Genomic DNA, 26,532 nt, shown 5'->3' on the forward strand with positions numbered 1-26,532 from the left:
CACTTGGCTGCAGGAGTGGGTGAAGTCATTGAGCTTTCCTGGTGCGGAGCGAGCTGCTGGTGGAAACTTTGTGTGCGCTTTTTTTTAATGTGTGTGAGATCATGGACAATATTTACCACTTTTACAGTGTTTAATATTAATTAAATGCTGACCCTCCTGATTTTGTGATGTTCAAATTGTGGAGATGGAAATACTTTAAAATTACATAGTGTTACCTAAGGCTTGGGGTTTCTAGGGCTAATGTGTTCTGTGGCATCTCCGGTATGCTTAAATGAAACAGTGCTAAGAGTGTTAAATATGCTGTCCTCTTTTGCCTTATGAACTCTGTCGTCTTAAGTATTGGCTTATATTAAAATTATTTTACTTTTCTGGAGTTTTTCTTTTCAGGCAAATTTTGAGGGGTGAGCAGGAAGTACCAGACTCGATGAGTTTCCATCGAAATGTCGGAAAAGTCAGGCCAGAGTACAAAAGCAAAGGATGGAAAAACAAAGTATGCAACACTCAGTCTGTTTAATACTTACAAGGGAAAATCACTGGAAACTCAGAAAACCACAGGTGAGTAAACTGGCTGTAGTTTTGCATTCTATTTCATCATTACTGTAGTACTAATTAAGAGTGCAAAGTATATGAGCACTTCACCACAGCAAGATTTTTGAACTGCTTGATACAACAGTTAAGTAGAAGAACTCTGGAAAGCAATCTTGATTACAGTTTCTGGTTAGCTATAAACAAGAGTATCAGTTCAGGGAGACAGCATTTGCAGTCTAGTAGGAAATAGAGTATAGATAAATAAAAACTGGTTTATAGCTGCAGTCTCTATTTGTTATCAGCATATGACATGCCATTCCCCAGCTGTGCTTCTTAACCGTGTTTCAGAAAACACTTGTGGTACTGGAGGTGTTTGATTAACAAGACAATGCTGACTTTCAGATCAGGTGCTTTGTTTTGCAGACAAACACTGGGTGAAACTTATACTAAAGTTTCAGAGAAGGCCACTGTGGGCCTGCTTTTTTGTGATTGATTAAATTGAGAACCAGGGGGGAAATGACACTCTGAAGGCTTTTAATTTGATTTGACATACTTGCCTAAATTGAGGGGTGAAAGAGGGGAAGCACATTCAAACTTTGTTAAAGTTTGCCACAATATTATTTTTAAAAGTTGAAACTGAGATTTTTGTAATGATACAATGTGCCTAGGGCAGTATCTTGTACTTGTTCACCTGAGATGATTAGTTGCTAGGCTGAATGTCCCATGTAGTCCATTAGCTTCATATTGCTCTTTTATACTTGTGGTCTGGAGTAAATGCAATTTGTAGCAATGTTTGTGCAAGAGCAGCATCTGCTAACTGAAACTGACAGCAAAAAATAAATGGGTTGGACCCATGTGGGTATTCCTGGACTCATAAAGGTACATTAAACCCCAAAAAGGAGCAAGAGAATGATGCTTGTCAACATGTTAAAAGATATTAAAACATCAACGTCACATTTTAAAGGGCTCCTCTAGCTTTCTGTCACTGAGCATTGTGTATAGAGGTGGGGCCATATATCCCTTTTAATCTCTGGAATAGGCTAACCATAGTGACACACTATTCAAAAAGTACTCAAGTTGTCCCAAACCAAGTATTTTATAATTCCCATTTTTTAAATTAAATTATGAAGAATTTTGTGTTTCTAATTCTTATATTTTCTTGAGTTTCTTGCAAAACATTTTTAGTGATTTGTACAGCTTTGCTGAATACTACCTGCTAAACAGCATTGTTAACTTGCACTTTCTGTTTTGGCATGCAGTTGCTGCACGCCATGGATTACAGAGTCTTGGAAAAGTTGCTATTTCAAGGAGGATGCCTCCCCCAGCTAACCTCCCCAGTCTCAAAGCAGAGAACAAAGGCAATGACCCTAATGTGAACATTGTGCCTAAAGATGGCACAGGATGGGCTTCAAAACAAGAACAGCATGAAGAAGAAAAGTAAGTGACCAATGAGATCAGGGTTGTTTTGCTGTGCTATTTCTCTCAAGCTTTCCCAAAACAAGGGGTGGGCAGGGCATGGGAAGAAATTGGCTCGACTTGACTATCCTCAAGATAGCTACCAGGGAGGAAAGAAGAATCTTGCTATTAGGGCGATAGTTCAAAAGAACAACAACAATAATAACCACACTTAGGTGGAAAGCAGTACGCTTACAAATTCTGTATAAGGGGATGAGTGTTTCCTTTAGCCAACTGACTTGGGTACCTTTGTGTAAGTTTTGGTGGCTGCTTAAGGGAAATACTATAGCATGTTTTTGTAAGATCAGTGTAATCAACTTAAAAGTCTCTTGGAACTCTAGGAAGAACCCTTAGGCACACAGCAGCTAAGTTAAATAATAACTTGCAAGTTTGTGAGAGTATGCAAAAATCTGTTTAATTTAGTGTGATTGTGCTGATGTATGGCAGAGGAAGCTCAAAAATTCTTGATTTGTACACATTTGTTTGAATCTGTGCTTTTCCTAATGGTTCTTAATATTTGCACTTTGGTTAGTATGCTATAAATTCTACAGACTTACAAAAATTTTCTGTCTTAAACTTTACACCGTTGCTTCATGCTCCCCCAATATGTGATACAAACAAAACAGAGGTGATGGTGATGCACTGATGTATACTGTGTATAATATAATTTCCCATGCTTAGTACAGTTCCATCTGCTGAGTTTGTTTCACACTTGTACAGGAGGTCAGCTAAAGAAAATAGAGACTAAAACTTTTCAATAATCTAATTAGAAGCTATTCTAAAGCAAAAGTTTTTTCCATGTAAGCTTAAAATAGGATATGCTTCTCACTACAAAAGTAAAACTGGGTTTTAAGTGTTTATGCTTTGACATATAAATTGTTCTGAAAAACCCTTGAAGATAGGGACACTGACTGTATGTCACTAGCACTTGTGAAAGCAAAAGATGATTAAAGGTTTTCTTCCCCTTCTTGCTGTCCCTTTATGTCTCCCTGTATACTTGACTACATTTAAATGTCAATTTTTGACATCTCTCTGAAAAGCTGTTAGACTTCAGGAATATACTGTTGTGTTTAGCTTTTTATTTTAAGCTTATGAAACCAAATTTGTCATTTTCTGCCCAATGTTTTGTATGGTACTTTAAAAACATCTTCTTGAACTTCAAGGTCACTTATACTTTGTCTAGTTAAATCTGTGTTGAGCCAGTAGCTTGTTTGACTAAAGCACACTTTATCTGCATCTTTGTCTGCCTTTCCATAGCCTACTGCGTGTGTTAAAAGTATATTCTAGTAATTGATGTTGCATTTAAAAATAAATAAATAGCTGCCCCTTATCTGCAACTGGAAGGTGTTTGCCTTTGTATTTTCATACGCGTTGTTCTGATAAAGGCATCGAAGACCACATACAAGTAAAACTAGTGAGGGGGAGGGTTTTGTTCCCAGGAACAGGTATGTATGCCCAGGCCACGAGTAAATTCTCCTCAATTCCTAAATGCATTTGCTCAAGTCTTCAGACCATCTTTGTAACTACTACTATATTTCTCCAATACTTCAACATGCTTATAAATGTTGCAGTTCACATATAAAGTGTTTTGGTATTCTTCTTGCAAGTGTGTGAATAAAGGTAGCTTCTTGGTATCAGCTTGCTTTAGTTTAATTCTTTTTCTCTTGTATCACTGCATTGGAGTTCACGTGTGTGAGTTGCTGCCTGTGATTACAAAATTTTTTTTCTGTTGCTTTCCCAAGTTGTCATTCTTCCTATGGGTATTGCTTCAGTCCCTTTTTCCTGGATAGTGCAGCCTGTTGTGTATTGATTTAGTTCAGCTAGCACCAAGCTGAGTTGTGTTCAGTTTTGTTTGTGTTCAGTTTTGGGCCCCTCACTACAGGACAGACATTGAGTTGCTGGAGCGTGTCCAGAGAAGGGCAACCAAGTTGGTGAGGGGCCTGGAGCACAAGTCTTACGAGGAGCGGCTGAGGGAGCTGGGGCTGTTTGCTCTAGAGAAGAGGAGGCTGAGGGGAGACCTTATCGCTCTCTACAACTACCTAAGGGGGGTTGTAGTGATGGTGGGTGCTGGTCTCTTCTGTCAGGTGGCTGGAGATAGGATGAGAGGAAATGGCCTCAAGTTGCGGCAAGGGAGATTTAGGTTGGATATTAGGAAAAAATTCTTTACTGAGGGGGTTGTCAGACATTGGAATAGGCTGCCCATGGAAGTGGTTGAGTCACCATCCCTGGAGGTATTCAAAAAGCACGTAGATGGGGTACTCCATAACATGGTTTAGTGGGCATGGATCATAGTTGGACTCGATGATCTTGAAGGTCTTTTCCAACCTAAATGATTCTATGATTCTTTCCCTTATGGAATGGTACACCTATAGGACAGTGTTTGTATAACTCAAATTCTAAATGGGCTTGGCTTTGAAACAGTAGAACTGTAAGAAATAAACCCTTAACAGTCTTGTTCCTTGTTTCACTTCTGAGTGGCAAAGTACAGCGACATAAGTTCGAACTTCCGCAGTCTGTTTAGAAAATGTGCAGCTGTAAGAAAATACAACTAAGTGGAAACAGGAAAGATGAGATTTTTTTTTTTAAAATTCTAGTAATCTGTGGAAACAAGTAAAAATTGCTTTTAGTTATCCTTGTGAGAAGCAAGTGTGTTTCTCCCCAGCAGTGGGGTTTTTTTTGGTGATGTTGACTTCTACATAATTTCTGAGACTACCGTGTAGAGTTTTGGGCTGATCGCTGCAGAACCCAAATGGAACTGACTTCCTGGTGGCAGTTCTCAGAAATTTAGGATTACTTTAGGATCTATTTAAAGCATTTACAGTTGTTTATTGTAAGTTAACTTGACTTGATACTGCACTAGTTATCTTTTTACTGGTATAATAAAGTGATTCTAGACTCCTGGATTTGCCCTGTAACTTCTATTTTATCAAAAATTACTACTACTGGAGATCTTGACTTGTAGACACTAATGCTTTGGAGTCTTAAGTTACCTGAATATAAAGATTTCAGAAATAGCTGTTCTTGAAAGAAGTTAAACAACATCACTGAATCTGTAGACTAGGAAGATCTTCAAGAATATGCCTGGTTTTTTATATTGGACAAAATGAGTGCTTATGTCTGCCTCTTCATTGTTAAGATAGTGAAATTGGGACTTTGTTCTTAATAGGCTTAAACTTCTGGGCTCCAGTTCATGGTACCCATAATTTTTTCATGATGCCTTTAGCTTTCCTTACCAGTTTCTTTTACTTTGTAATTTCTAACATATATTTGCCTCCTTTCTCTCAGTTCATGGTGGTCTTTAAGTGCTTTCCTCTATTAACTCCTGAGGCAAGAGAACATTATTCCAAATTACTCCCTTCCGTGGTTGTAGATTGGTTGGGTTTTGATTGTCCAATATACTACTTCAAAAGTTATAATTCTGTTCATGCCTGACTGCATTTTCTGCTCAGCCATTTTCATTCATTCCTCTCCACTTTGGGAAATCTACTTTTGAAAGAATTAGCTAATTTATTCCAATTTTTAACTGTTACTATAACAACTCCTTTTATGTAAGAAAATGGTTTTTCTGCAGAAGAGTAGTTATTGGTTCTTCAACTGTGTAGCTACCTCATTTCATTCACTTGTTTGTGGTAGTAATCCTGGTGATCTTATACCGTGCTCACCCTCTTGTATTCACAAGTGCTTTCTTCTAATTCTAGACAGCCAGAAGTGCCACAGGCACAGCCAAAACCTGCTGTTCCTGCTCCTCCAGAAGCAGCTCCTGTTGCCAAATCGTGGGCCAACACCAAACCAGGTGGACAAGATGGTAAGTGATGTTCAAGGTGGAGGGGTTCTTGACAGGCCTAGCAGGCTGTGAATGCAGCTGTGAGAGACCCCCAGACTCAGCAACCATTTGAGTCTTAACCGGGACAGTTGGGACTATGAATGCTGTGGAGACAACTTTCTTGGCTGGAAGGTGAGCTGATCCCCTGTCACTCAAGTGAGCTCCAGCCTGATTTAGCAGCAGGTCTGACTGCCTTTTAAAGGGCTGGCATAGTCACCCCTTTTGGATTGACAGGGAAATGGTGGTGACAGCATAAGATCTTGAACGTGGCTGTGGTGAGGAGGGAAAATCTCGGTCGGTAGTTATAATGCATACAATTTTGGCATGAAAAGGAGAACCATAAACAGTTAGTGGTCATTCCGATCATAATTTTGGATCATTTTGTGCAAAATGTGTATGGTCTTGCTTCTATTTAAATGTCTGCTATGCGATATTTTTCCCTTTATTTTATAGATTCCTTGGTTATTTTTTCAAAGTGATAGTATTCAAGTAGGGTTTATTCTGGGAAAAGCATTAAAGGTGTGTTTTGGGGTTTGTAACATAATTGTATTAAAGGATGGAGAACTATTTCCATTAGTGTGAATCTTGGCTTGAGTGTTTTCATTACAGGTGTAAGATCAGAGCTAAATCTTTAGCAGATGTTTTTTTAATTGCTTGTAGAGTGAGAGGTTACTTAGAATTCCTCTGTCTCCATTACGAATGTTTTATTCCTTAAATTTGAGGCTTGCAAGCTTTCTGTGGCTATAACATAGAGTTTTGGCTTCCAAGTCGAAGAAGTGAGCTCTCTTCTGGGTAGAGATATTGGAATAGTAAAATCTGAATTGCATGGAGGTAACTTCTGAGCCATTATATGGAGTTTGTTAACATTGCATATCGAATTATTTTGCCTCTTTATGCAGTGACAATTCTAGATTTTCCACTCTTTGCTCTCCTCTGTAATGCTCAGTGTTTCCTTCATTGTCAAGTATAGGAACTCTCTTCCTTTAAGCTTTTACAGGATTTTTGTAGAATAAAAAAAAGGAATTAATACTGATGCAAAGTGATCTGCATACCAGCCTTTCTACATAAGCTGATAAGATCATCTCTATGACACAGGAAATAGTGATTCAGCTCAATGGCTTCAAAATGCATTTAGCTAATAATTTTGTAGTTACCATGGCAGCTTGTGTGCCAAGCCCAGATGGCACCCTCATTTCATTCAATTAATGCAGTAGTGGGTTTGCTGTTTCAAGAAGAAATACAGAATAAATTGGCATCAGCTGCTTGCTCTTCTCCTCAGTTTGAAACTCGGGATACACCTGTTGTGTTCATGTTTTCCTGATCTGCAGTTGGCTGGTGGAACTTGTAGCTTTTCCAGATGCCTTGTATGCATTCCAGCAGTCATTCAGCTGGCTGCCTCGTCCTCTTTTAAGACTGCAGTTGAGTGAGGCAAGACTAAATCCTTCTCTGATGCTGTTGGTGGCCATGTAGAAAGGAAAGACTTCTATAATGTAATGGCAGCATGTATTTTTCAGCTCGTGCATTGGCTAAAAGTTGGGGTTGATTGCTACCATAACATTTTTTAATTCTTTGACTTCTTTCGGAACTGTTGGCTGACAATCTGGCTATTTCAGGTTGATAGGTTAAGGGCTGTCAAGCTGATCACTGAGGATGCCATTACTTTGCAATTAAAACATTGTTGCTGTTACTGCTGTAACAGACTGCTGTTAAAGTCTACTGTGTAGACTTGAGCAGAAAACATTTTTCAAAGTTCATAAAACTCATGAATGTTGCATGCCACAGGACCTCTGAAGAGGCTCCCTTGCCTGGAAGGCCATCCAGTTAGTGCGACTGCAGTTTTCAGTCCCGTTAAGCAAGTCATTGGATGTAGCTGCTTGGGAATGTCAAGAGTCCAGTGTCCATTAACAAAAAACAAGTTAATGTGATCCATAGTATGTGAAGTTGGAATGAAGATTGAAAGATTTCAAGGCAATTTGTAGGCACAGGGGTAAATAGTGATATTTGCTGTCATGCGTTTACAAAGAAAGTACAAAGAGTAAGGAGTTTATCCTGTGCTTGACTCATAATCTTAAGGAAAAAAAAAAAACCATCAGGACATCCCTGCATTTTATTGTTACAAAGGATTCTTTCACAGATCGGAGAGAACAGAAGCTTTCTAGCTGTTAGCTAAAAAAAAAAAAAAAAAAAAAAAAAGAAAAGTGTATCATGGGGATTGGTGGGTTTTGGATGGCATATGTCCAGATCCTTTTTTGTGAGTTTCCGCTATAATCCATGTAGCCTAATACAATGTCACTTACAGTAGCCAGTAATAAAGACAGGTACAGGAACAGGGTGTTATTCAGGCTGTTGGAATAGAAATCTTCCCGTAGTAAGATTATCAGTGATTTGGTACTAGTTGACCTAATAGGTCAATATCCATTATGTGTAGGGGGGGAGGGGGGTGTGAGAAATTGATTCTGAGTAGATGCTAACAAAACCTTCTAAAGAGGAAGACTATATATTTGGCTTCCCTACCATGTGCAACAGAAGTCTTACATTCCAATCCTGAGTTATGATGTCAAGGGTTTTAGAAATCAAAGAATGCTATGGTTCTGATAGTTTTCTCATAATGTAAAAGCTGTGGCCTTTTAAAGTCCTGAAGAATTATTTGTTGTTATTAGAACAGTAATTAAACTTAAGGGCTTTTGCAATAATGTAGTTTCCCATTCTTGGGGTTGACTATAGTTGTAGCATAAACTGAGGGAAATCTTTGTCTGGAAGGAGAAGAAAACAGTGTTAATAGAGCCGAGGAATTTCCAGTATTCCCTGTGTTAAGTCTTGTTCCATTGTCCTTTATTACTTTCTGATGCTTCTGGATTTTTCTCAGCCCCAACAGGTGTGATAGTTGGCCTAGTAAATTTAACAACTTTGGTAGCAAATGTGAATGCTTTACAAGGATTGCTCTTCACTTATGTGAATTATGTTGCCAGTAAATTAATGTGGCTTTAACCTTCACTTTTTAAGGGTGATCAGGCTTTTATCACTTTCTGAACTGTTATGACTACAGAAAGTTGTGACTTTGTGAATATCTTGCTGCGTAGGTCCAGCTATTCAAGTAAATAGTTATTTCCAGCAAGAGTTTCCCAGTCTGCCGGCAGCTGGGGATCAGGAAAAGTCAGGGAAAGAGAAAGATACACCTGAAGAGCTCCACGGATCAGGACCCAACTTGCGACCGCAAAGTAAGTATATACTACAAATTTTTGTGAAGTTGTGTGGGTGTGTAACTTGTTTATTACAAGATTACTTGTGCCCTGTACAAAATAAATTGACAATGAATTGACTGTTTTAATCAACACACTCCTACACTGAAGAAACAGATTTTGGGGGCTTTCTTCTGCTTTACTGTGTTCCTGGTGTGTGGAAAATAGGGCATTTAATCCTATCCTGCAGTTCACTTTCTGTTTTCCCAACCTAGTCAGTACTCCACTTGTGCTCTGAAGAGCATTTGTTAGTTGTACAATACTGGCATTTTCTTACTTCTGGCTGCTAGAGGTCACAACAGCTAAAATATGTATTTAATCAATTCTCCTAATATTAACTAATTATATAAATCATCATTAGGGTTGTCCCCAAATAGTTAGTTCTCATAAGAGAGTAGCCTGAAAAATCCTGAATAGGAAGTTTGATCTACAGGATACCAAAAGAGTGGACTGTGATTTGAAAGGCATTGGCATCTTCAGCTCATGGCTGAGGTGGTCTGACTAGCTGGATCTGTTTCAGCTGGCGGGGATTAGATCTAGTGAAAACAACCATAACAGTGCTGGTTTTAGATGTCTCTGAAGAAATGTGTATGTATTGCTTCCCCATATTCTTTTAATGGGGGGGCATGTGGGATTGTGCTTGCTTCCAGTGAAAAACAGGATTCCTTTCTTCCTCAAAAGCTTGTTTTCGATGAGGTTTGATGGGACTAGGGATCCTTTCCTGCAGTGTAGGTGGCACTGTCTTGTGCCAGTGGTAGGCAAGATGTGCCCTGCTTTTAGAGGGCTTGGGCTCTTGGGGAATCCTTAACTCCTCTCTGTTGTACAGGCCTCAGTTTTGCTTGATTTGTTTGTCAGGTCCTGCAGACTGAGGCTATGTGCTTGTTAATGTCCTCACCTGATTTTGATGTAAAGAATAAGCGTGTCAAGAAATTTGAGAGATGTCCAATACCAAATTAGCTATTTTCCATAGCTACGCGTATCTCTTCCAGCCTCCTACAGGCAGTTACAGTTTTGGTTGGCACTGTGCATACTATATTAAGACCTTCTTTCAGGTCTGACAGCAGAAAGCTGTCAGAAAGCATGTAAACCAACATGACGAGTGTTGCCCCTTTAGCAGCTGTGCTCCCCAGCAAAGATAAGTGGAAGACCTGTAATGGATACATAGGAGCATAGTTTTAACACTGCTTAAAGGGTTTGTGCCCCTAAAGGAACATTATTTACAATGTGTGTCTGAATTTTTGTTGGTCCCTGTGGATTTGAGCACTGCTGCTAAGTTTACTCTTTTTTTTGTCATAACCCATGCTCTGTAGGCAGAAACTCCTAAAAGAATGGACTGCCTGGCACAAGTGATAGGTCATTAAAATCCCTTACTTTTCCTGGACTTCTTGCTAGACATTCACACCAAGAAGTACAGCCCTCATTACTTCTATCCTTATCAGACAGAGATACAAGCCAGACTCTGGATACCTGTCTTCACTTAGATTCTAACGTACAGGTATATGTCATTTTGAGCTGCTTGAGAGTTTCATGGTAGGCCTTTGCCACTTAAGAAGCGTGATCTTTCCCTTGACAGCATCTTCTCACTGAGTCAACAGTGGCCCACTTACCACAACTAAATCTGTTTTCTCTCCTGTGCTATTATTAGTATCCTTCCTAAATTGCATTGTGGTTTGGAAGGTAGAGTAGGACAACTAAGAGCAGTCTATAAATTTAACTCTTAGCCTTCAGGAACACAGCTGGATATAGGGCTGAAGAGGATTAGAAAACAGCCTCTGTTTTCTCAAGTGGCCGTTGCTTGTTTCGGTAGCAGATATGAACATGTGTCTGCACAGATCGCTGTGTCTCTGAAAACTGGGTAGGAAGAATGTGTTTTTCATCATGCCCATCTGTAAATCTGTAATATAAAGTCTGTTCTTGTTTTTTTCTTGTACTGATTCTGTCCATGCAGATGCTACTAGTTGGAGAGAAGGTGGTAATAAGAGCAACTCGCCCAGTTCTCCAACCGATCAAGAAGCTAAGGCTCTTGGTCAAGAAGATGGTAATGCTACACCAGCAGAACAAAATGACGGCCAGAAGGCAGCAGAAAAGAGGGATGTGCGGTTACCACAGGTCCCTCAGCCCAAGCTGAATGGCCAGCAGCAACCGCCTATCTCATCTCAGTACAGAGCAATGATGCCACCTTATGTAAGTGATGGTTACATGAAAAGTTTTTAAGCAGCAGGGATTGATTATTGGCTAGCGTGATTTCCTTATGCCCCTTTCTCCTCCCTCCATGGAATGCTTAGCAGTTCTGCTAGAAGAGGTGGGATTGCAACCAACTCCTTGAAGGATGTGGCTACCTGTTGCTGCTCCTGCTACACTGAGTTTGAACTTGTCAGGAGTTGATCAATGCTTGTAATCACTCCACCTTGGTGACTTGATGTCACACACTTGTGATATTAAGCAAACTGTCTTGAGTGAAGAGTCTTGCTTTACTTCCATTGTGATTCCTTCGATGATCTCAGTATGCTTAATGCAATGATTTATTTTTTTTTTTAATGAATGCCTCCTGTTTTTAAACCTTTCTTAGATGTTTAATCAGTATCCTAGAATGGCATATCCTCCTTCCATGCAAGGTCCAACGAGATTTCCCAATTCTGAGCCCAGCAGGTAAGAAACCTTACAAGTGTTACTGTTGTATGGGTATGAACTCTGACTCAATGGAGAAAAGGGGGGGGGGGGGGAATTTGCACTGAGTATATTGATTATGATTATACACTAGATAAGAACTGCCACTGGTTAGTCTCGCAAGTTTGGCTTGTGTGGAGCAGTGCCATGGAGTGATTTGTGTTTGACAACTGCAAAACTTGAGGGAATTCTGCACATTACAGGGTTTTTGATTGGGAAGAGCAGGAGTCAGTTGGGGACACCTTTAAAACTTCAACCAGTATTTTGCCTGTAAAAGGACTCTTTTATTGTTATAATGAAAGTAGTTAATTTCTGGTTCTCAACTCTACTGCTCTCCAACTAATGCATTATAAAACTGTAGAACTGTAATGCATTATAAAATTAGTTTTCCTCCTTTCTGTGCATTTCTCCATAGTTGAGGATGGTTGTGCACATGCATGAGGAAATAGGGGATGCTATAGGCAGTAGGGTACAAACTTTGATGGGTGATCTGTTGTTGGGATCAGGAAGAGGACAGGATGAGAGGGATGACTGGGAAAACTTGAGTATAGGAGTAGGAAGAAGGTACAGAACCTTTGACAGTGGGAAAGCATTGAAAAGTATAAAGGAATATCTCCAAGGTGGATAAATTGGTGTTAAGAAGGATGCCAGATGCATGCAGTTTGTTGTTTGAAAGTTACAAGGCACGTGGTTTTCTACTGTCAACTGATGTCTGGCTTGTTTATGAAGTGTGCAAGCAAGACTATAGCATCTAATCTTTCTCTTACATAAAGAACCATCTGGTGGTGTAGCAGTAATTATTTGAACTACAATAGTCACACACATGGATGATAGTTCACATTTATACTGTATTTGAGAGAACAGTACTGTATACTTCAAATAATTGCATACAATTTGACATTTTATCTAGTCATTTTGTGGATAAATAGTGACAGTGGTCTTTGTTTCTCTCTTTTTTATTTTAGAGGGCCAAGGGGAAGAGGACCACCTTCATGGTGTTCAGAACCTATTGAGCGACCATCCATTCTTAGTGCTAGTGAACTTAAAGAACTTGATAAATTTGATAATCTAGATGCTGAGGCTGATGAAGGCTGGGCTGGTAAGCACATCAAATTAATGTTTTCTGTTATGTGTACATTGAATCCTTCTGAAAGATTAATTGAATATTTGCTTATGCATCAGGTGCTCAGAGTGAAGTGGATTACACTGAGCAGTTGAACTTCAGTGATGATGATGAGCAAGGAAGTAGTCAAAAAGAAAAGGAAAGTGGGTGAGTTGCTTGCCAGTTGGGTGTGAATGCCACTTAACTAGCTTAGCTTTTGGGAAGGTTGAATGAAATGAGTGCAAGTACTCATTCCAATAACATTTATTCCAGTAATTTAATACTGTATTAAATTGCATAACTGTCTGCAGACTCCAGTCAGCTGGGCATGTACTAGAAATTATCCTTGCTGTGAGGAATTTTTGCTCTTGCTAAGAAACATTGAGGATAGAAGATAAATCACCAAATACCTGTGTGGAGTACACCTTCCATTTTTCTTATTTCTTTGCACATAGTGATGAACAAACACCATCAAAAGATTCCCAGAGTCCTGATGGCCAGAAGGAAACAGAAGAACAGACAGGTGCTAAGTCTGCTACACAGGTTTCCACAGCAGCAACCAAAGGGTCTTACGGCAAAAGCTCTCAGCTTGATCAGGTTTGTGTGTTCTTTTCTTCAGCTCTTCTGGCAACAGCCTTGTCAGGAGAGGTCCAACTCGGGTGTCTTTCCAAACTGACAGGTCAATTAAGGTTATGAACATGAGTGAAAGCATTAGCTACTGAAAGCTTTATCTGAGCTGTGGTAACTGTGATCGGGTGCTGCTTAGTCAACTTAGCTGCTTCTCGTCGCAAAATAAAAATAGCATGTCTTTATCTACTGTGTTCTAATCCACAGTTGTGAGGGGGTGAGAACGCTTGTGTCAGTTACTGTGACTCAACTGGCAAGCTTTAACTCTATACTGTTGTCTGTCCATCCCTGTAACAGTGAATAAAGCTGTTCTGGCAGGCAGATAGATTTTATACAGACCGTGTAGAGTTCATCAGCTCAGCCATTTTGGGTTTTGGTTTATCCTCTAGTAGAGGATGAGTGGCAACCACCTCAGCTTATGTCTGCTTCAGCCCTATTTTTTTAATTTGCCCCACACCCCCACAGGAAAAGCTACTGTTGGCTTTGAAAATTTCCCAGAAATGTTTTCTCTTGACACCAGTAGTAATGAAGCTGGGGGATCCTGAATTAGTTGTACTTGCACTTTCTCTGTATATAAAGATCACGTCTTTCAAGGTTTGAAGCTACACTGAATCCGAGAGAAAAAACAGTGCAGTAACATAAACTCTGGAATTTGGACGTGGGAATTTCTAAAGTAATTGTTCAGTAATGAAGTACATTACTTCAGTGAAGTAATCTTCAGTGTGTGAAGTGGAAATGTTCTTGCCCTTGTTTTGCATGCAAATTTGTGTTGTGTGCAGATAGTTCACTAGGTGTAGTATCTTAATGCAGTAGAAAACAGTAAATTTAAAATTTGTTAGCACGACTGTTGTTATGAGCTTGCTTAACCCTGGTACTGTGTTTGATCTAATAGGATCGGGGTCCAGCACAGCCTTCTATACATGAAAGAGGTGGTCCTGCTCTTCATCCAAAATCTATTTTACCACCGGTAAGAAAGATTAGAATTGTCTTTACTTCCTTGAGTTACATTCTTTAATGCTATGGTGGAAGGATTTTGACTAAGGAAAGTAAAAATATGCTTCACATAAGGATGAGCCTTTTCTTTAACAACTAAAATGATCATAGTGACTGTGGCCAGTAAGAATGGGACCCCAACACAGCCATGCTGCTAATTGTGTAAAGCAGCCCTGTCTTGTAAGTGGCGTATGAAATGCATGAGAACTTCAAGAGCTTTCAGTTATCCAGTCCCATTTGGGAACTAGAGAGGACATGGGCATGGGAACAGTGCTGGAGCGCTGATTGTTGAGGCAGACAGGGAGATGAAGTCCCAAACAAAATGTGTATATAGTAGCTTCTTACCAATTTTCAACACGTCTTATTAAAATCTCTGTTATCCTGAGCTACCTGGAATTTCTTTGGCTCCTTGGGGGGACTTTTGTCTGAGATCTACCCTGAGTCTCTGTGATTTAGAGCGGCCTGTAAACAAATCTAAAAGATGTTTGTCATCTTTGCTGTCACTTTGCCTTGGTGATGAGGAGGAGGAGTGACATGAGCCCAACTGAGTCCTTACCTCTCCTTTCTGAGCTCAAGTTGCATGAGTCTGAACTGGAGCAGGAAGGTGGGGGCTTGCTTTTTCTTCCGAATCTTGCTTTTTAAAGGTGCCATGCAAATACATGTGTCAACAAATAGTTAAAATGTAATATTTCAGCTGGCTATTTATATCATACATGTTCAACTTGACTTAACTGATTTTAATATTGCAGCACCCTCCTCCCCCTGATCGCCAGGTAGGACCTGGAAGGCAGGGACCCTTTCCCCCTAAACCAGTACCAGATGAAGATGAAATTTGGAAACAGAGGAGAAGACAGCAGTCAGAGATATCCGCTGCTGTTGAGCGAGCCCGTAAGCGGCGAGAAGAGGAAGAAAGAAGAATGGAAGAACAGCGAAAAGCCGCTTGTGCTGAAAAGCTAAAACGGTTAAATGAGAAATTTGGCTGTGTGACAAAACCCTCCCGGGAAGACCCTCTGAAAGAGAGAGAGCGGGAAAGGGAGAGGGAGAGGGAGCGGGAGAGGGAGAGGGAAAGAGAAAGGGAGCGGGAGAGGGAAAAGGAGAGGGAGAGGGAGAGAGAGAAAGAGAGGGAAAGGGAGAAAGAAAAGGAAAGGGAGAGGGAGAAGGAAAAGGAAAAAGAAGAAAAAGAAAAACTGGAGAAGGCAAAAGAGCAGGAAAGGGAGAAAGAGAAAGAAAAGGAGATGGAGAAAGAAGAAAAGGAGAGTGAGAAGGAGAAAGAAGATGAGAAACCAGCACATGAGGTTCCTGAGCCTGTAGAACCTGTGGCAACACCTGTAGTAGAAAAACAAGAAAGTGAAACCAGAAATAACAAGGAAGAAAAAGGTATGCTTTCACGCAAGTAGGAGTTGTCTGTCTTAAAGATGAGCCACAGAGCATAGTTGTAATCTAGGAGTCTAATTTGCATACCTAATTAACCTAGTGCATCTAGACCATTTGTTTTTCTGGCACATTACAGCTGCTAACTGTCCTTTGAGCTAGACCTGTTTGCCCAACTCACCAGAACATTAAAGGAAAAATGGGTTCTGGGATTTAGGCTGGACTTTGAAGAATACAGAAAGAAAATCAGGCTTTCTTTTCTTTCTAAAGGAGGGTCAGCAACTTATGTTGCTAAAAAGCAATGTAAATTATTTCAGCTATTCTGTTCTTTCAGCGAGCCTAGAGAAGTAGACACAAAGAGCATGTATTTAAACTTGGTGCACTTTTTGTAGTGGAACTTGAATGCCACAAGAGAGCTGTTAGACTATGCTTAATAAGGTTCTGTTATCCTTTAAATGGATAAAAGTGATTGTAAAACCGAACTTTGGTTCATAAAAAAAGTTGATTCAAATGTAATATGGTAGCATTGATACAGCACTTCTCAAATCACATAATAGTTACAACCTAAATGCCAGTGGTTGATTACCCAGTGTATTTGAGTTTAAAAGGGACACCGAGAGACGTATTAACAACAATTGTTCTGTTTTGAGGGGTCATTCTTACCTTTTTTTGCCTTTATTGGTTTTGGAAACTAAGACTGTGAGGTTAGAGAATGCAGACTGTTTTCATTTTAGAACAACATCCTTTATCTGACGTTCTGGTTAAATTGTCATAGTTTCAAGATTCACTCTTGTCTCCCGCATGGGGTTGGTTGTTTTTTTTTTTCAGAAGATCAAGCGGTCTTTACCAGACAAGATAGTAGTCGGAATGAGAAAGAGATTTCACAAGTGACTCATGAGAGTGAGCCAGATTCAGGATCTCAGCCTCGTCCTGCTGTTTCCTCGGGCTATTCTAAACAGTTCCAGAAGTCATTACCACCAAGATTTCAGAGGCAACAGGTAACTAACCTGTTCATTAAAAGAAGGAAGCTCATTAAAAGAATGATGTCTTCTGTCTCATTCTGAATAAGAACATGACCATAGGAGTTCCAAAAAGCATAAGTTGTTGGTTCCCAGCTTCTCTAACATCTGTGGTATTGGCAGGAATTGCTCTGCATGGAACACTTCTTGTCACTTGCAGTGTAAGTGAGCAGAAGGCAAGAGAGGCTCTTAAAACTGGCTGTTTCTTCCATCAGTTGCTGGCAGTAGAGCATTGCCCAGTGGTTGCCTATGGAACCTGGGGTTTGATGATCATTGTTTCTGCAGCTTTTCCTTAAAGGGTATGACACTCACAAATGTAATTTCGATTGGGTCCTATGGTCTGAAGAGCACTTTGCATTAATGACATGCATGAAGCATAGGTTGTTCTGTGTCTCAGCTGAACACCAGCAAAACTGTATCTATTCTAAATTGTCTGGTCTGGTTTTCTCCCTTTTCTCCTAGTTCATCCTGATGCATGTTTGCAATTAACTTTCAGAATGCATAGTGTCCTGGAGATAACTGTATTTGTTGTTTCAAAGGGTTATTTGAATTCTGCTCAAGTTTTCATCTTAACAAAAAGTCTGGTAATACTGTTTTCTGTTATGCAGGAGCAAATGAAACAGCAGCAGTGGCAGCAACAACAGCAAGGTGTCCTTCCACAGTCTGCTCCCTCACAGCCTTCTAGTGGCCCTGTCCCACCTCCCCAGCACAGACCCCTTTACCAGCCCATGCAGCCCCATCCTCAGCATTTAGCTTCAATGGGCTTTGATCCACGGTGGCTTATGATGCAGTCTTACATGGACCCACGAATGATGTCAGGAAGACCTGCAATGGATATGCCTCCTATTCATCCAGGTAAAATCTGGCAGCATTTCTTGACTGTTCAGCTTTCTTGGTTTTGAAATAGAAGTCTTTCCCAAACCACACTATGTATAGTAACAGTGAATGGGTGGGGTTTTTAAAGAAGAAAACTACATTATTTCATTGTTTGAGACAAAATAGATTTTAGTAATACTGGAAAAATGATAGTCATGTGTCAATGTGTATCTTTGACTGTAAAGTAAAATCACAACTTTCACATTATAGGCATGTTAGTGACAGTTAAGGATGTATTCAGAATGTCAGCATAAGCCTTACTTTGTTACAGATATTAAAGCTGGTATCAGTTAGTTTGAACTGAGAAAAATAGCGTATTTACCATTTGTATTTCATTATATGTTAGCACTTGATACCACATGGCTTAGTAAAAAAAGCCATGAAATTTTGTTATTTTTATATTATGTATTAGACTCTAGAGCCTTACTAAATTTGTGCTTTCAGGTTCTTAGCACTAAAAAGTCCTTTTTAATTTGTGGAATGGCCATCTGACTTGCAGTTAGGAAAGCTATTATGCATAAATAATATCAGTCTGACATGTAATGTAATGGAGATACTTGTCCAGCTAATGAGCAAGGGAATGAGTATCCTGAATGAGTGCAAGGAATGAACGGAGGAAATGGCAGGCTAAGCAAAGACAGTGAAAACTGTAGAATTTCTTTTAAATGTTACAACAAAAAAAAAAAAAGGACCCAGTCCTTAACAGAGTACAAAAAAACATGTGTGTACACTCATCTTGCCTTTTACCATTCACATCTTACAGCAGAAACTTCACCCACAAGTTTACAGGTCTACAGACCTGGTTCTTTGCATTATAGTGGAAGCACACAGCTTTTCCTTTTGTTGGTACATAGAGTACTAGTGGTGAATATGATTTAGCCATTCTGAGGTTAAATGGCAGTGAATAGACATTTGGTTTCAACAGCAGAAGGTACAGTGGAAAGGAGATCGGAGGAGAGAGAATAGTGTTCTTCAGTACCTCCTGATATGCTTTGTTAGTCTTGAGGTAGGTTTCTTTGCTAATGTTAAACTCGTTTTAATTGTTGAACTTGCATCTGGCGCAGGAATTATGCCTCCCAAACCACTGATGAGAAGAGACCAGATAGAGGGGTCGGCAACCAGTTCAGATTCATTTGAACATATAGCTCGCTCAGCAAGAGAGCACACTGTTCCTTTGTCAGAGCCCCGCATGATGTGGGGGTCGGATCCATACCCCCATGCAGAACCTCAGCAATCTAGTTCTCCTCCCAAAGTGTTAGAAGAGCCTGACGATTTGAGGTAAGCCTGAGTGATGTACTCCTTCGTGTCACTTCTCCAAGCCTTGCATATTTACACACTTGGCTGTGTAACTTACATGGCAAAACACAGTTTAAGCTGACTGAGTTATAGCTGCTCTTCACACAGAACTTTAAAAGGACTTGTGACTGGGCGATCCCATGTAGTTGGCACTGTTCTATAAAACAAAAGACATGCCTGCTCTGTAGTAAGGTGTAGAAAGACAATTTACCCCTTGTTTAGGATCCTTAACATAATTTGATGAATGGTGATTGCCATAATATTTTGAATTTTCAGTTTTGTAGAACAGTCCTACAGTGTTGTCCTGCTCTCTATCCTCCCCATATCAGAGAACTTCTGTCTGATGTACTTAACATACCACTTTTGAAACTCATATACAAGTGGTATAAAGCAAGACAGTCACTTTTGACCTTTGCTGCATGATGAATGGTCACGAAGGCTTCCTCTACATCTTAAAAGTACCCCAAAATTCTTTTTGCTCTACTGCTGTCTGGGTAATACTTGTGACATTAGCCTGCTAACTTGGGGGTTCCATTTAAAATGGTATGTGTAGCCATTAACAGTAATAAATTCCTATAGCTAATTGTACTTTGACACTGAACTCTTAATCAGGATAGAATAAAATTGACCTCTACAACTAGCAGCCACTATGAAATTAATACTTGTTATTTCCTAGAACTGACATTAATCCTTCATAGAAATAGAAGATTATTTGATTTAAGTAAATATTTATGAGTAAAAATTTTTCCCCCCACCCTAACATTCTTAATTGCTTGCTGCTTAGGTCTGAGGCACACTTGGAGCAAGAACGAGTTGCTGTCCCTGCTGCTGCTTATCCTGTAGAACACAACCAGTTGGACTCTCATCCAAAGACAGACTTTTTCAGAGAATCAGGAGAGGTGGAGGTACAAAAGTTCCCAAGCAGGCCTTTGGAAGATGTACAACCTCTCCAAACTGACACACCTAACACAGCAGTTAATTTTGAAGGAGTGAATGAGAAAGTCACACATAGCTCTCCAGAAGAGTTGGTGTCTGTGGGGGAAAGTCACTCTTCACTAAAGAGAAGCATTTCCCATGGTTCAAGTCACTCTCTAAAATCAGAAGATCAGAGGAATGAGACAGCAACAAATATCCCTAAATTAAATAACAGGCCTGTTGAGACAAAGGAGACAATTGAGAGACTTGAGATTAAGCCAAAAAAAGATATTTTGATCAATAATAGAACATCAGAAGGACCAAAACCTGAAAAAACTTTCAAACCTAAGTCTGAAACAAGATGGGGTCCTAGGCCAGGTTATGGCAGGAGAGATGAAGGCAGTGATAGACCAGTAAGAAGATCAGGTCCTATTAAAAAACCTGTGCTTAGAGATATGAAGGAAGAGCGTGAACAGAGAGAAGAGCGTGAGCAGAGGAAGGAGAAAGAAGGAGAAAAGACAGCTAGTGAAAAACCTAGCAAGTCTGAAAAAAGTGACAAAAAGGAAGCACCTCAAGTGCCACTGCCTCAGGCTGAGCTAGAGACATCCGCCGCCAGCAGCGCTCTGGCTAAGAAGATAACCCAGGATGCTGCTCCAACGCCAGCAAGCCAGGAGAGCAGTCAAACTGAGACTGCAGCTAAAGCTCTGGTTCAGCCACCCACACCTCCAGTCCAGCAGCAGCTGCCAGCTGCCCAGCCTGCTGCTCCGCAGCTTCCCCCTGCAGTACAGCAGCAGCCACCTGCTCAACCAGCAGCACAGCAGCAGCCACATGTTCAGCAGCCAGCTAGTGCAGTGAAGGAAGAGAAGCAGACTGAGAAGGGAGTTAGCAAAGAGGTTGTAGAGAAACCACGCTTAGAAACCAGACCAGTAAAAAGAGAGCCTGGATTACCACCTAGGACGTACTGGAAAGAGGCTAGGGATAGAGACTGGTTCCCAGATCAGGGATACAGAGGCAGAGGTCGTGGGGAGTATTATTCTAGAGGTCGTAGCTACAGGGGTTCTTACGGAGGACGTGGTCGGGGCAGTAGAGGCCATAATAGAGAGTACCCACACTACAGAGATCCTAAGCCTAGATCAGACCACGTGCCTTCAGGGCCTGTTAGGCAAAGAGAAGAGAGTGAAACTCGCAGTGAGAGTTCTGATTTTGAAGTGATCCCAAAACGACGGCGACAGCATGGTTCAGAGACAGATTCTGACAGTGAAGTTCATGAAAGCGCTAGTGACACGCTGCTGTCAGACAAAGAAAGTCTAATCAAAGGCAAGCACCCAAAAAGAGAAGAAAGAGCTGATGGCAAGAAGCCTCCAAAGCCCCTGTCGTTCAAACCTGAAAACAATATCAGGGTAGACAACAGATCCCTAGAAAAAACATACATAAGAGATGATGAGAACAAACCCAAACCAGGATTTCTTCCTAAAGGAGAGCCTTCTAGGCGAGGCAGAGGGGGAATGTATAGACGTGGTGGCAGAGATCCTGGTGGGCGTCCTCCACGTCCATCCACAATAAGGAGACCAGCCTACAGAGACAATCAGTGGAACCCTAGGCAAACAGAGATCATTAAACCAGAAGATGGGGAGCCTCCGAGAAGAAATGAACATTATGGTCCTATACCAGTTGATAAAAGACCTCCAAAATTTGAGAGAAAGTTTGATCCAAATAGAGAGAGGCCAAGAAGACAAAGACCTGCTCGGCCTCCAAGGCAAGATAAGCCACCACGTTTTAGGCGCCTAAAAGAAAGAGAGGCCGCATCAAAGATAAATGAGGTGGTAGCCAGCTCATCAACAAGTGCCACAGTTAGTAATGCAGTTAATGAGCCCTCCAACACTGCTCTGGATGTGTCAGGAAGTAAGACACCAGACTTGTCAAACCAGAATTCTTCAGACCAGGCCAATGAAGAGTGGGAAACAGCCTCAGAAAGCAGTGACTTCAATGAGAGGCGGGAGAGGGATGAGAAGAAAACAGCAGACATAGCAGCACAGGTGGTTGCAAAGGCAGGAGAAAACACTGGAGCTCCAAAAAGGGAAATAGCCAAGAGAAGTTTCTCTAGTCAGCGGCCTGGAATAGACCGTCAAAACCGACGTGGCAACAATGGGCCAGCTAAACCAGGGAGGAACTTCTCAGGGCCTAGGAGTGACAGGCGGAGTGGTCCTCCACCCAGAAGTGGAAAAAGAGGGTGAGTACCAGCTTCTGTTAGGAAGCACCCATGGTCATGGTCTTCTGTTGTCCTCTTGTGGTTCAAAATCATAAGTAGTTATTTTAGATTTGTAAAATGGTAGAAAAGAGAGTAGGACAAACACATGCACCTGTGGCTGCATACTTCCTATATTGTCTGTATACAGACACTTGGAACATGGAGCTAAAAGCAGAGTATTCTTGTTTGCACAGTGTTAAAAATACCCAATTAAAAAAAATTGCAGTGCTGTTTCTGAGTCAAACCATGTTTCTCAAGATTTGGATGCAAGCTGAAATGTTAATGTGAGCAGGTTTGCAGTTAATACGTAAATTGCTGCATTGCATTTTAGATCGATCACCTAACATAGAAAAGTGTGTTGAGACATGCTTGCCATTGAAACTAAACTTTGTTTCTCTATATGCTAAATTTGATTGAAACTTGATAATTATTTAATGTTACTATTTGCCCACTGTTTCATAGCCACAGTGCACAGTAGTCTGATAAGTGGGAGGCAGGACAAGACATGTCTTCATTGAATGCCTACCCTGTACTCTAGGACTCTTATCCTTGTAGGCTGCGATATTCTAAGTTCATGTTTTGCCTGGGCTTAAACTTGTGATCAGTGCTTTAACCTCTGAGTTAAAACTATTAAGAATTCCTTTGGCTAGTCACTTAACAGTGATGTTGAAACAAAAATTGGGTATTCCAGGTTCCACAGCAAAGTCTGAATGCTGCAAATCTGACTCTTATGGCTTCGGATAGCTTTTGGCAAGTGAGCCTGTGGAGCAAGTATATTGTACCTTGTTTATATTTGCTCACATTGCATCCTGTAAGCTTCTGTTTGGTTTGGTTTTGGGTTTTTTCCCATGGAGGGCTTTACTGCCGTTGAAGCATACTGAACTGCATACTTGTTGAGTTTTGGTACCTCTAACTACATAGACCAAGCCAGAGGTGACCATAAAATTATGCCCTTTTTTTTCTGCAGTTCCTTTTGGCAGCAGGGCGTTTGATATGTCCTCAAAACAGCTTTTACTGTTAAGCTTCTTCTCACTGAGGAGCTGAAAGTAAGAGTCTGGAGCCTGCTAAGAAGTTGCACAGTAGACACTTAAAGACCTGTAATGGGATCTGCATTATGTTGTTAGCTCCTTCCTGAGTGTTCTCTGTGGCTGGTCATTAATTTTCTCAATTTTTTTCTAATATAGACCATTTGAAGAGCAGACAGCAACTGTGCCTGGTGTTGATCCCACCAACAGCAACTCTATACATCAGGAGGATGGAGGTGTTACTGCTACAGGACAAAAGAGCGCCAAGGATGCAAGTGGCAAAAAGAGAGAAGAACCTAAGGGTGGTCCAAAGAAGCCTAAGGAAAAAGTGGATGCCTTGTCTCAATTTGATCTTAATAATTATGCAAGTATGTATTGATAATATGCTAACAAGAATTTGTAGTCTTGCTGGCTTTGCTGCATATAGAGCTAGATGTTTGAAAACTTAAAAAAGGAGTGGTGATTTTTTTTTTTAAACACCAGAATAATTGTGTACTTGGGTATTGCTACCTTTGTCATATCTAATTAACGATGTGTGTGCCTCTAAAAGGTGACAAATCTCATGCGTGTTTTTATGTATAGATAAGAACAATTTTGTTCTATCATCTCATCTTAGCTCTGTTGTTCATGCCATTTTCCACCACACTAATAATTTGCTTAACCTTCATAAGCAAAGGCAGTGGCTATCACTGATAAGCTTACAGCTAATATCTGGGAAGGCTGTTCATTATTCATTACTATGTTTTGGTTCTTATTTCCTGGAGAGTCTGGTACAGGAACCTCCAATTTGTCAGTTCTTAAAGATTAACTCCTGTCAACAGCAAAGCACTTGGCAAGCAGAAGCTTACCTTTAATCAGGGCCGCTGTCTGTTGGGAAGTAGCTTCCACTCTAAAGCAGATTTTGGCTTGGTGCGCTGCATCTTAAGCTGTTAAAACAGCAGCATCTATACCTTTCCTTTTTCTATAGGTGTTGTGATCATTGATGATCACCCTGAAGTGACAGTAGTTGAAGACTCCCAATCTAACTTGAATGATGATGGTTTCACAGAAGTGGTGTCTAAGAAGCAACAAAAACGCTTGCAAGATGAGGAGCGCAGAAAGAAGGAAGAACAAACAGTGCAGGTACTAAACCAGCATTTGTAGTGGGAAAGAGCTCCTTGTGGTACTGGGAATGTTGTGAAGTGTGCGGGACCTTCCTTCCAAAGCTATATTTTCACCTTATATTTTTAAGTAGATAGTTGTGTTAATATTAAGTTGTTGAGAATCAGTAAATTAAACTAATTTTCGCTTATTCATCTTAGAATTCTGTACTTCCTGATTGGGCACTGTCAGGCAGGTAGAACTGGCGAACTGAAAACACCATTTTTCATGCTTTGATAAAGATTTATACTATTGCTTGAATCAGTTGATTCCAAGAGGCAAACAGATGAGAGATCATTGTTCCTGTGGTTAAATACCCCTAAAAAAATAAACTTATTTAATGACAGAGTTAATCAGTCTGCTTTTTGCTGCTACACAATGTACAATTGGTGTCCATACAGACTATCAGCTGTAAGAATAAAATTGGCTTCTGCTTACAGGTTTGGACCAAAAAAGGATCAAGCGAAAAAGGCCGAGGTCAGAATTCCAAGCTCCCACCCAGATTTGCCAAAAAGCAGCAGCAACAGGCAGCAGCTGCAGCTGCACAGCAGGCACAAGCTCAGGCACAAGCTCAGGCACAGCCTCCGTGTACCGCACAGACTCCAGGTCAGCCACAGGCTTCTGTTCAGCCACAAAACCAGGCTGCAGGAGGGACAGCCGGCACAGAATACACAGTGACAGGAAAAGTTCTGCAAAACACCCAGGCTCACAACGGTCTAGGAACTGAATTATGGGAAAACAAGGTGCCTCCTACAGCAGTTCTAAATGACATCTCCAAAAAATGTAAGTGGTGTCTTTTGGATTTGGAGCAGGGGCAAGCATTGTAGTTAGAGAATGCCGACTGCCAGCGCTAGCTTTCTCTCTTAATGTCTCATTTCTACCTACAAATGTATTTTGCATGGGAAGTAGAGGGCAGCATTCCCAAGTGCAGCCTTGTATCCTATGAATATGTAGGAAAAGAGATTTTTGCAGTATGGTATTACTCAGTATTTTACATTGTTGTCGTGTTCTTCATTCACTGTGAATGAGCAGCTGTCACTCCCTTCAGGAATCTGTGTTTTGTCGGTCTTGATCATCTTTCCAAATGATGATTGCCCGACTTGAAAGTAGCTAAATAGGTAGTATATTGTTAACTGCTGAATAGGTTAACAATTTCTTAACCAAAGCTTATTTAATCAAGATGTCTATAATTTAATTCTCAGTCAACTGATAACTTCAATTGAATGCATTAGCAACATTGCACGGCGGGGTTTAACTCTCTTTTCTTAATTGTCAGTGGGACCCATTAGCCCACCTCAGCCACCTTCGGTCAGCGCTTGGAACAAGCCTTTGACATCTTTTGGTTCAGCTACATCTCCAGAGGTAAGAATAAAGGGAAGAAGAGTAGCTGTATGTGAAGCTTACCCAAACTATGTTGAATTGGAATTGGGTACAGATTATCCATTTATTCAGGTGTGCATGTACTTTAAACTAGTATGTGTAGAATCCCATGAAGTCAGGAGATAGTACAGAAACATAGGATACAGGCTAGTGCTTTTATGATTGCAGGATGGAAAAACTGTTCTCTTAATAAAAACTCAGCCGTTCACAGATTCTATTGAATCTTACTCTTCTATTGATTCTATTGAAGCTCTTTCTCAGTGCATTTTTTAAGTAAAAATATTGCCTAGTTTGCATGTGAACACTCATGTACAGTTCAGTAATGTAGACAGAAACAGGATGTCTCCAAGGAACTAAATGTTTTTTGTGTCCCTTCTTAAATCAGAGATACAAAAAGCAGTAGATGCTTTGTAACTGTATCATCTCTGCTTATCCCATGGAATTTGCATAGCCCTAAATTTTACATTTGAAGTCCTGTGGTGTTTTTTTCTTGGGCTTTTTTGGTCTTGACTTTGTTTTAAACTGTAAGAATGTGACATGACTCTCTTAGGAGGCAATTTTAACTGCATAAGGATATCTGGAAATCTTTTTTAATTTCTCATTGTTCCTCTTGAATTGAACATTAATTTTTGAACTTTCAGGAAAATGTTGTGAACCTGAATGTGGACATTTTGATATTGCACTTGTCCCTCTCCCCCTTCTCTAGCAGTTCATCATCTTGATGTTGTTTACATACTTCTTCACTGTTTTTGTTTTTTTTTCTTACTCTTGAGCTTGTGTCAACAATAGGAACTTAAGGGGGAGGAAGTGCACATTCATATATTGTTT

At 40.4% G+C, this 26,532-nt stretch overlaps 1 protein-coding gene across 14 annotated transcripts in view; it reads left to right on the forward strand.

The window, feature by feature from the left end:
• Positions 1 to 347: 347 nt before the first annotated feature.
• PRRC2C (proline rich coiled-coil 2C) overlaps positions 348 to 26,532 on the forward strand; it is a 57,892-nt gene continuing 31,707 nt past the window's right edge. For 12 of the 14 annotated variants that reach the window (XM_069789823.1, XM_069789828.1, XM_069789827.1 and 9 more), the window contains exons 1-19: positions 349 to 555; positions 1,788 to 1,965; positions 5,682 to 5,788; positions 8,887 to 9,024; positions 10,994 to 11,229; positions 11,615 to 11,694; positions 12,678 to 12,811; positions 12,895 to 12,982; positions 13,270 to 13,411; positions 14,334 to 14,408; positions 15,184 to 15,811; positions 16,634 to 16,803; positions 17,433 to 17,679; positions 18,765 to 18,978; positions 19,781 to 22,141; positions 23,344 to 23,552; positions 24,152 to 24,306; positions 24,765 to 25,107; positions 25,601 to 25,686. In XM_069789823.1, the coding sequence (XP_069645924.1) occupies positions 441 to 555; positions 1,788 to 1,965; positions 5,682 to 5,788; positions 8,887 to 9,024; positions 10,994 to 11,229; positions 11,615 to 11,694; positions 12,678 to 12,811; positions 12,895 to 12,982; positions 13,270 to 13,411; positions 14,334 to 14,408; positions 15,184 to 15,811; positions 16,634 to 16,803; positions 17,433 to 17,679; positions 18,765 to 18,978; positions 19,781 to 22,141; positions 23,344 to 23,552; positions 24,152 to 24,306; positions 24,765 to 25,107; positions 25,601 to 25,686 (5,706 nt within the window). In that variant the 5' untranslated portion in view covers positions 349 to 440. Of the gene's footprint in view, positions 556 to 1,787; positions 1,966 to 5,681; positions 5,789 to 8,886; positions 9,025 to 10,993; positions 11,230 to 11,614; positions 11,695 to 12,677; positions 12,812 to 12,894; positions 12,983 to 13,269; positions 13,412 to 14,333; positions 14,409 to 15,183; positions 15,812 to 16,633; positions 16,804 to 17,432; positions 17,680 to 18,764; positions 18,979 to 19,780; positions 22,142 to 23,343; positions 23,553 to 24,151; positions 24,307 to 24,764; positions 25,108 to 25,600; positions 25,687 to 26,532 lie in introns of all 14 variants that reach the window. The other 2 variants (XM_069789824.1, XM_069789826.1) reach the window with 2 other exon arrangements.

Source organism: Haliaeetus albicilla, chromosome 8, assembly GCF_947461875.1.
Source record: "Haliaeetus albicilla chromosome 8, bHalAlb1.1, whole genome shotgun sequence".
Lineage (NCBI taxonomy): Eukaryota > Metazoa > Chordata > Aves > Accipitriformes > Accipitridae > Haliaeetus > Haliaeetus albicilla.